Source organism: Argiope bruennichi, chromosome X2, assembly GCF_947563725.1.
Source record: "Argiope bruennichi chromosome X2, qqArgBrue1.1, whole genome shotgun sequence".
Lineage (NCBI taxonomy): Eukaryota > Metazoa > Arthropoda > Arachnida > Araneae > Araneidae > Argiope > Argiope bruennichi.
In genome coordinates, this window is record NC_079163.1 from 93,889,000 (window position 1) to 93,898,972 (window position 9,973).

General features: G+C 28.3%; 1 protein-coding gene across 1 annotated transcript in view; it reads left to right on the forward strand.

Moving 5' to 3' along the window:
- LOC129960810 (amphiphysin-like) overlaps positions 1-8,368 on the forward strand; it is a 54,227-nt gene extending 45,859 nt beyond the window's left edge. The window contains exons 8-13 of the mRNA XM_056074465.1: positions 1,068-1,244; positions 2,724-2,818; positions 3,138-3,259; positions 4,081-4,185; positions 5,129-5,230; positions 7,602-8,368. Of these exons, the coding sequence (XP_055930440.1) occupies positions 1,068-1,244; positions 2,724-2,818; positions 3,138-3,259; positions 4,081-4,185; positions 5,129-5,230; positions 7,602-7,682 (682 nt within the window). The 3' untranslated portion in view covers positions 7,683-8,368. The remainder of the gene's footprint in view (positions 1-1,067; positions 1,245-2,723; positions 2,819-3,137; positions 3,260-4,080; positions 4,186-5,128; positions 5,231-7,601) is intronic.
- Positions 8,369-9,973: the final 1,605 nt, after the last annotated feature.

Consider the following 9,973-nt stretch of genomic DNA (forward strand, 5'->3'; position numbering starts at 1 on the left):
TATATATATATATATATATAATATACAAAGAAAGGACTGGGAGGGAGAAACATATGCAGTCCTAAGATTCAAGGGGTTTCCAATAGAATTGCATTTCTAAAATATACGTAATAGCCAAATAATAAAGGAAAAAAGAAACTTTCTAAATTTAAAGTGAGCAAATTATTTTAAGAAAATATCTATTGCAGGAAGTTTATGGGAAAATATTGTTAGTTTAATTTGATTGTTATCATCATTTTAATATGTCTTGAAAACACAGTTTGATTTCAAAAAGGAAAAAAATTAATATCTGAAATCGTTTTATGATTATCTTCAAAAACTATCAGGTTGGTTGAGCATCAGAATGGAAGACAAAGATAAAATAAAATAGATAAATAGACACAAGTCATTGCAGTACCATTACGAAATTATCCAGTCTTGTTTAAGCATCCGGGGTGAACTGAATGACCCTTCCAGTGCGAACAGTAATTTCAGGCTCTGTAACTGAAACATAAGAGCCCTCCCCCCCTATGAGTAACCATGCGTTGAATTCTCAGATGACTTTGCAAAGTGAAATGTCCTTTAAACAAGTGATTCTATTATTTATGTATCCTCTAAGGAAGCGAGAATCTACTTATTTACATAGTAATTTTTCTTCCATTGATCTGAAGTGCTTCCCTGGAAATAGATTAAGACAAATACATGTAATAATTATATAGCCAGGATTACTATGATGAATGAAGTGCAAACATCACGCACGAGATTTCTCTCAGCGTCCTTTGCAAAATGGATCCATATTACAATATAGCCAATATAACGAACTTTTTCATCTTCAAGTGGTATCTGTTAATCAAATCTTTCTTAACATATAATAGGTGTTTCGTAAATATCAGCACTGAATATTCTATATTGTCCGACATTCAGTGGGATAAAATAAAGATAGAAAAAAATACTAGTTTTGCTCTATCTTGAAGTTCGTTATTTTACAAAATATGAGATAAATATAATTCATTTAAATAGAATAGTTAAGTAAATTCTATCAAGTTGATTCAAATAGCAAATTTCTACATTTTGAAATATTTTGCCAGTCGGATATCATTCCTGGTCACCAATCTACAGACAATGTTTACTTCCGAAAATCAATTTCACCATGAAAATGCCAAAATATACAACCAATTGACTGAGCTTGTTGAAAATCTTGCTTTGGAAAATCAGAAAGGAAAATACAGAACAAGGAAACCTGGATCCCCTCTTATCCTGAAAAAGTGAGTTTTTAATTATTATTTTTTAGCAAATTTATAATTAATAAGCTATTTTGATTCCTGCTTAGTGTTGTTTGATTACTTTGTAATTTCAAATATATATGAAGATACAGTTTTGATTTTAATCACATTAAACTATTTTTGCCTTGCGGTAATTTAAAGACCAGAATTCTCATACGTTTAGTTTAAAATTAGTTTAATTAGTAAAAATAATTGATTTTTAAACATCATAACTTTTCCAAGATTCACGTCTTAAATATTATATCGTAAGTATGATTAAAGAAATGAATAATATATGCTCTTCATTTTATATCTTCAATAAATGAATATGGTATGAAATGCTATATATATATATATATATATATATATATATATATATATATATATATATATATATATATATATATATATATATATATATATATATTTACAGTAAGATATTTTGTTATGAATTAAAAAACAAACTATTGAAGAATATGCACAGTTCATTTCTATTATTTAACCACATATAGTTATATAAAAATATTTTTGCAAATTAGAAGTAGAATCAAATCTGTAAACCCTTATAAAGGCTATAAATAACATTATATTTAATATATTATTATACAAGGTATTTACACTAATTGTGATTCAGTAGCTAATTTCAAAACCGCTTTAGAGAGTCTTCACATCGGAAAAGTGCTTTAAATGACGAAAAAAATTATATTTCGCATTGTTTTTGCTAATGAATATACTGTTGAAAAATAATGAAATCTGAATTTTTATACATAAAAAAAATCAGTTGGATTTTGTTTAAAATTCATCTGATTTAAATGAATCAGAGGGAGATAATTTGCTTCGAGGAAATAAAGCCCGTTGATTACATGACTTTAGTAGAGACATGGCCTAAAATCATCCAGAATTGTAATAACTAGTTTTAAAACTCGATTCTATAAAGAAATATTTTACGAAATATGATTAATACAAACAGAGGACTATATAAAAAGTCTAATTTTCGTAATAATTTTATCCGTTATTTGTTAAATAAAACAAAATATAATAGTTTATGCTTTTTAAGTCCTTTTTCCAATTAGAAGTGTTTGTCTATCTTAACTATTTAGAAATCAGACACAATTATGCTGGATACTTTGCACATTAATTATGACAATCATGTGATGGTTCTTTTCCAGTATTCATCAACAACTTTCAAAGAAATTGTCAATTTTAAATGACAAATGATTTTATATAATTATTTTAAACGACTGTTGTTAAAATAATCATTTTTGATTACAAAATGGCATATAAACCTAAAACACGTAACTTCATAATAAATTAACTTCTTGAGATATTCGAACTTATAGAAGAAAAAAATTTATTTCTTGTATTTTGTTTTGTTCAGAATAAATGATGAAAAACATACGATATTATTATTCTGTTAGATATTAAGAAGTGCAACTGGATTATTCAAACAGACTTATTTTTTTAAAAAATATTTTTCTATAGTGAAGGAGATACAAGACCTTATGAGGAAATTGAATTCAAAAAGTCAAGAGTTTCCAATGGTGAAATCCTTTCATCAAATACATTACCGAGAACAGGTAGGTGTTATTCCAATAAATCATGGTGTTTTGTTGCGTTAAGTAAAAAAAAGCATATTCTTAGCAAACAAATAACAGAAATATGCAAAATATCTGCAATGGAGAAAAAATGTTCCTTTTTGTTCTTAGGACAGATAGAACTTGATTTCAGACTCTGAAAACAGTTTTTATTTCAAAAGTATTTTGCATGCAAATTGCAAAATTATGAATTTTTTGAAATATTGTTTATAAAGAAATTGTTGACATGTATTGAATGTACTCATGACGGAATATATTTTGAATGAAGAAAATAATACTTTTATAATCTTTTTGTCTTTAGAGCATAAAATGAGGGAGATAAATCTTACAGTATCACAAACAAATGCCATGAATGCTGACAGTTCAAACATGGACCAACTGAGAATGCCACTTAAAAGTGAAAAAGACTATGAGCCAGTGGAAGTCAGTATTCGTTTCTTACCTTCTGTTACCTATATCCTTTTTTTACAATGTGTCTCTGTTAAGCCATATTCCTAAAGCTATTTATATTTTATATATATATATATATATATATATATATATATATATATATATATATATATATATATATATATATATCACAAGCAAAGGTGTAAGTTTTTCTAAAATTCGTAACAAAATGAATTCATTACTAAAGATCGTAAAACATTGCAGATTGATTTAAAAGGCACTCTCTTTTTTTTTCTAGAAGTAAATATTCTGAGAAGGGGAAATTTGAAATTATAAATTTACGTGGAATTATTAATTTAAATCACTGCACACAGTATAAAAGTCCTTTAAAATATTCAAGGGAATAATTCTGTAACATGAGGAGGACAATGAGCATAATGAAATTAACCAGAATAGTGATAATAAAATCTAAAAAACAATGATAATGCGACTATGAGAAATTTTAAAAGCATGAAACAGATGAATCGTCTTAATATTTTGCTTCGTTCAATAGCAATCTTAACAATTCTCCCAATAAAAAAATGAATTTTGTATCAATTATAATTTTTGTTGCTAATAAAATGTATATAAATATACGTATTTTATGAGCAGCAGAAATTATATTTATTTACAGACATATAACTATAGCTTCCTGACCTTGCAAGAAGATTTCTAGTGCTCATAAAGCCCATTTATACAAATTATATATATTCTCAGCATTACAAAACTTTTATTATTATATCTTTTTTACGGATGTAATGCCAATGATTTTTACAATTTTTCTGTTGATATGAATTTTTTGCCACACTATTTAGATGAACGATACTCTGGACTCTAAAGATTCCAACAAGCTTGACGAGCTGTATGACATACCTGTCGGGGCAACGACGACAGATTTACCTGCTGGAGTTTTATACAGGGTAAGTTTATATGCTGTGTCCAAGCAGAGTTTTTAATTATGAGCAAAACTTTAAGAACAAAAGTTAGGAAATACACATTACTTGCAATCACAAAACATAAGAAATAATTTGTTGTCATATTCTTCTTTCTAAATTTATGTCTAATTTTAAATTTAAAGCGTTATCTTTGAGCAATATTTTTTTAATCCGAAGGGATACCGGGTAACAGAAATTTCGCTGATACATCTAAACTCTCTCTTAGAATTAAAAGAAATACTATAAAGAACCTTACAATTAACAGCTTTTTTCCATCGTCTGGCCTATATTTTATTTATAGCTGTATATTAAGTTATTATTGACTTTCGTGAGACAGAACACTCTCACTAGTTTCTCATGTCTGACATTAACTTATAATCAGTATATAATGCTGCATGATTTTAGTATTTTCAATTTTTTACATTATCGATTTATATTGTCTTCAACATAATTCAATATAAACTGTATTGGAATAATAATATAATAATATGACTGTAATGGAATAATAGTATAATAATATGACTGTAATGGAATAATAGTATAATAATATGACTGTAATCGAATAATAATATAATCTCAATAAGATCTATAAATAGCATCAACTTTAATTTTTAAAATATAAGTTTAAGTTGAATAAAGAATGAGGCATGATTTCGGTTGAGAATTTGCATCCTGCTCTTAGAATGAGTTTTAATTTTGTTTGACGTACTTTTGCACATACACATACATATTCTTTGTAGATATGCATATTTTCACTTTAACTTTTCCTGTATAATGAGTTGTAATTTGACTTTAAGTAAATATATTTTTAATCATGTATATTTCTGTTTTTATCACACATCTGGCCAGTCAATTGCATAAAAATTTGATTTAATCTAACTCAGAAATATTTAATGTTATCATCACCAAATTTTATGTCTATTTTTAGGTTCGCGCCACCTATAAATACACAGGTGAAGATGTCGACGAATTGTGCTTTGAAATTGGAGACATCATTCGAGTGGTAGAATACGATGACCCCGAAGAGCAAGTAAGTGTTGAATAGACAAATCTTTTTTCGGTTTACCTAATACAACTGAGGTAGGAATCTTGTACATAAATGATTCTACTGAATATGTCTCAGATTTACACCTGAGGCTTAAACCTGGTTATGCAATGTGGCCTAATCATGTTCTTACAAACTATGGAGGATTCTCTTCTAAAATAAAATTTAAAAAAAGAATCGCATCCATTTTGAGATCAGTGGCAAGATGTTTTGTTATCTTGATATTATATCCCATTATTATAGGTACATGAAATATCCACAATGCAGCAAACGGGCAAGCATATGAAGACATTGACTTCTTGTCATGTAGTTATTTAATTTACTCACAAGTCACTCTTCATGCTAATAAATATACTTAATATCATTTTAGAATCCCCAGTATTCCTTTCTAAAAAATGATCCATGGTTTCTTGGGTCTTGTTCCAAACCTATCCGTTCATCAGCTCACATCAACTGGAAATATGAATCATCAAATGAATCTATTTCCTCTCAGTTAATTATGTTGTAGTATTTGTGTTGTCGAATCAAGGGATGGAACAAATAAAATGTCATTTGCGTCGTTCTTTTGCTACCATCAAAGTCAAAATTTGCAGAGTAGACCTGAAAAACAGCTTTTGGTACATCCACATTGAATATCGTGATCAGATAACACTGCGTCCTCAATTCGCTAACGCAGACACTTCCACTCGCTGAAACATCTCTGGTCTCCCTCATTCAACAAATATGGCTGCCACTTAATGTCCTTCGAGGGGAATAATGCTAACTTTGAAGTGCTTTCGATGCATCTTTGATATTATAGAACGAAAAATCTAAAACGTCTCAGTGATTTATGAGATGATGGGATTTATGCATTCAGCTTCATCTACAATTCCACTTTTATACAGTTTAATCATTAAAAATTCATTAAAAGTTTAACATGATCTTCAACAGTTCCACAAACGTGGTTTATAATAGTCTTACTTTCTCTATCCATTTAACATTATTAGAACATTTTATGTTTGTAGACAGCTGCATTTTAACATTTTAGTGTTGAATATTTAACATGAAGCACTTTTTTATTGTTGGTTGATTATTTTACGCCTAATATCATCAAGTAGAATTTATTTCTTTTAACCGTGCATTAATAAGTGCTTTACACTCCAGAGCCCTAAAATTTTGAAAAAGACTTATCTCGGGAAAAATAATAAATTTGCAGTGTCATACACAATATAATCTTAATACATAAAATAAATCTTAATAAAATACTATTAGAAAACATATTTCTTGGTTGTAGATGTTTCTATGAATATTCTTTCGCGTACGTAGAGGTTATTTTACAGTCGTTCATCCTCACGGTGAGCTTTAATTATCTCCAAAATCTAACGGAACAGCAATATCTCATCAGCATGGTCCAAATTAAACTTCAGATACTTTTTACATTGCATCCAATCGGATGTACTTTAAAGTAACACTTGATTAAAATGTGAGCACCATCTTCAGGTTAAAAACTGGTTATGAAATATGTATTGTTCTTTATAAGATTAGGTTTTGCTTTATGAAGTAACTTTTAAAGGAAGATTCGTATCATTTTAACTTTGTTTAGTAATTTCCGAGTTGCTTTAAAAAAGTTTGTGTTTCTTAAATATTACTATACTTTCTCATGATTCCTCTAAGGATGTAATGCTTGATGTAGTTCTCTGAAAAACAAATATGCTCAACGAAATATTGTTATGGCGTTAAAATATTTAACTGAAATTAATTCACAAATTTGAATTACCATTCTCTAGAGAATGCAATTATTAAGACGCAAATGCAAATATCATATTATATACTAAATTACAATATTCACCTCAAGTAAAGTTCTTCAAAATAAAGAAAAGAAAATTGAAATCTATGAAAGAATACATAATATAGAGAAAAATTAAATGCAGTTAAAATTTATCTATTGGCGCGAGCTAGTATTAAGTTATGAAGAATAAATAATAACAATGAATGCGTATTCAATAATAACAATGAATGCGAAACAGCATTTTAGCAAATGATTTTAATGAACAGTTTAGCTTAAGAAAGACTGATAACAACTTTAACTTTATCATAACAATTATTGCAAATTCTTTTTTTCAGCATTTATTTCTTTTTGCTGTGATCTACCATGATTAAATTTTCGATTTAAAATACCATTAAATGCAACTGACACGGTAACTTTACTAGTAAAATCTTGAAAATAGTTCATTATATTGCTAATACAAAGAATAAAAATGCATGTTTTTGTTGATAACTGCTGCTGTTTCCCGAGATAATGTGGATTTTCTATTTCTTAAATAAGTAATTATTACTTTCGCATTTTTTTTAATTCTAACATTTTTTTCTTTCATAGGAGGAAGGATGGTTAATGGGCATCAAAGAATCCACGGGTGAAAAGGGACTCTTCCCAGCAAATTTCACAAGACCTATTTAAATTAACTAATAATTTGAAGAATCAGCAACAATTCAAAAAAAAATGTCTGCAGAACTTTAAAGGAATATAAAGCTCTGTAGAAGAGATGCATTTTTACTGGATTCAAAACTTATTCCCTATGTTAATTTGTTGAGTGTATTGTTTTTAACTCTTATAGATTTTATTTCCTGTTATATCGTTGTATTCTGCATATAAAATATTAATCAATATTCTGAATATAGATAGAGATAGTATTGTTTTGCAATGGCCTTGGAAAATTTCGATTACCGGTTACTACTTTTAATTTAAATTCATTCTATGATCGTATAACATACGAAGTATTTTAAATTATTCATTCACAGCACACAGGTTTATATGATTTTATTTGGGTTCAGAAAACAGCAAAATAACCTTATTAACATTTTTAAGATACCAAGATAAGGAGAAGAAATGGGAAATAAAAATGAGCGAATTTTAAGATTCAAATGGTACATTTCACGGCAGTGTTTGGGATTAACTGCGAAGTTATTGAGTAAACTTCAAATGATTTTTCATGTAAAGAACAATTTCATGAAAATTTGTAATATTTTTGATTTTGTCTTCAGTTATAGCATTTTAAATATGAATGAATGTGTAATACAGAGCATTGCAAAAGTAATGCTTTAAATTAATGTCAAAAGCAAATAAAATATACATATTATTCACAATTTCGAAGCATGTTTTTTTTCTTCTGATTTTAAGTAATTAAGTGAAAAATATACACTGATGTCTAAAATTGAAGAAACAAACACAAAATCGGCGACAACTGGAAAAATATTTGTATTATTGCAACGAAATTTCGTACAGAGGGATATAACTACAGCATATAGCAACATAACAATATGCAAAAGAGGTGAATTGTTCTTAGGATACAGGTTATATCAAATAAGACAATATCATCTATATATTTGAAATAATAAGGAAAACTATTGAACTAGTCATTCAAATCCAATCGCTCGTCCGAATACGTCAATTTTTGTTTCATATCAAAACTCATGACATCTAGATATGTCATCAAGGGTTGATTGTCTTCGCCACCCTCCATTCTTGAGAGAATTCTAAAAAAATTTCGTAAGACAGTCCTAATAAGGAAATCTTACGGCAGAGTTCGCCAACCCCAACCGCTGAACCAGTTTATAAAATGTTTATTTCATATGAAACCTCGTGATCTTTAGATATGTCACCAAGGATCGCTTGCGTTTCATCACCATTCATTTTCAGGAGTTAGCGAATAAACAAATCTTCTTAATGCCTTCTTTAGGGGAAATCTTGCGACAGAGTTCGCCAGCCTCAATCGCTGGACAGATTCATAAAAAAATTTATTTTATATGAATACTTATGGCCCCTCAATACAATCTTCATCAATTGTAGTCTACACCTTTCCACTCTGATTTCCGTTTTGAAATATAGCTAGCAAAGCAGAATGCTCTATCGTTATTGTGCAACTTTTATTTATATTACTGTGCTAATCTTTTATGAAACTTTTGTTTTAATATGAATAGTTAATCAAACTCGGCTGACACGACTAAATTAATCTTATTATCCAGGTGTCTTCGGCGACCATATTAATCATAGGAACGAATTTTGATGAAATATATCTTATCAAATTGAAAGAAAGTGCTTTTTTAAATCATGATTGCCTAATAATGATAGAGCATTCTAATTTTTTTTTTTTTTTTTTGTTATGCTTGCAAAGCGGGGAAATCAATTAGTGAGTTTGCGGGCTTTCTCAAGTTATTTTTCACAATATCTCTCAAAAATGCATGTGGAAGCGGTAGATGACCTTTGATGACTTTCCAAGAAGTCATATGATTTCATACGAATATAATTAAAATTCATTAGAATAAAAATTTGGAAAATCAGTACATCAGATATTTTATTTAGTGATTGTAACTGGCAAACTCTGTTAACGATTTTCCAAACAGAAAATGAGCAGCGAAGAAAATCTTTTACAATTTCTCTCGGAAATGTGCGGTGCTTGAGAGAAGGGCATCATTGATTTGATATGAAATTCATATGATATCATTTACATGATATCATATGAATATTATGGAATTAATTTAATATAAAATAGAAATTTTCGAAATTGGTACGTTGTTGTGGTTGAGTGAATTGAATTTACAGATTAATGTTGAATAACTAATTAATAATCAGCTAATAATTTCTCAATATATTGTATATTTCCAGAATTCATTAAAAAATGCTTGAAAAAGTGAAATAACTTCTCCAGATCCAAATTAGATTAATTGCTTAGAAATAAGTACCTAACAAAG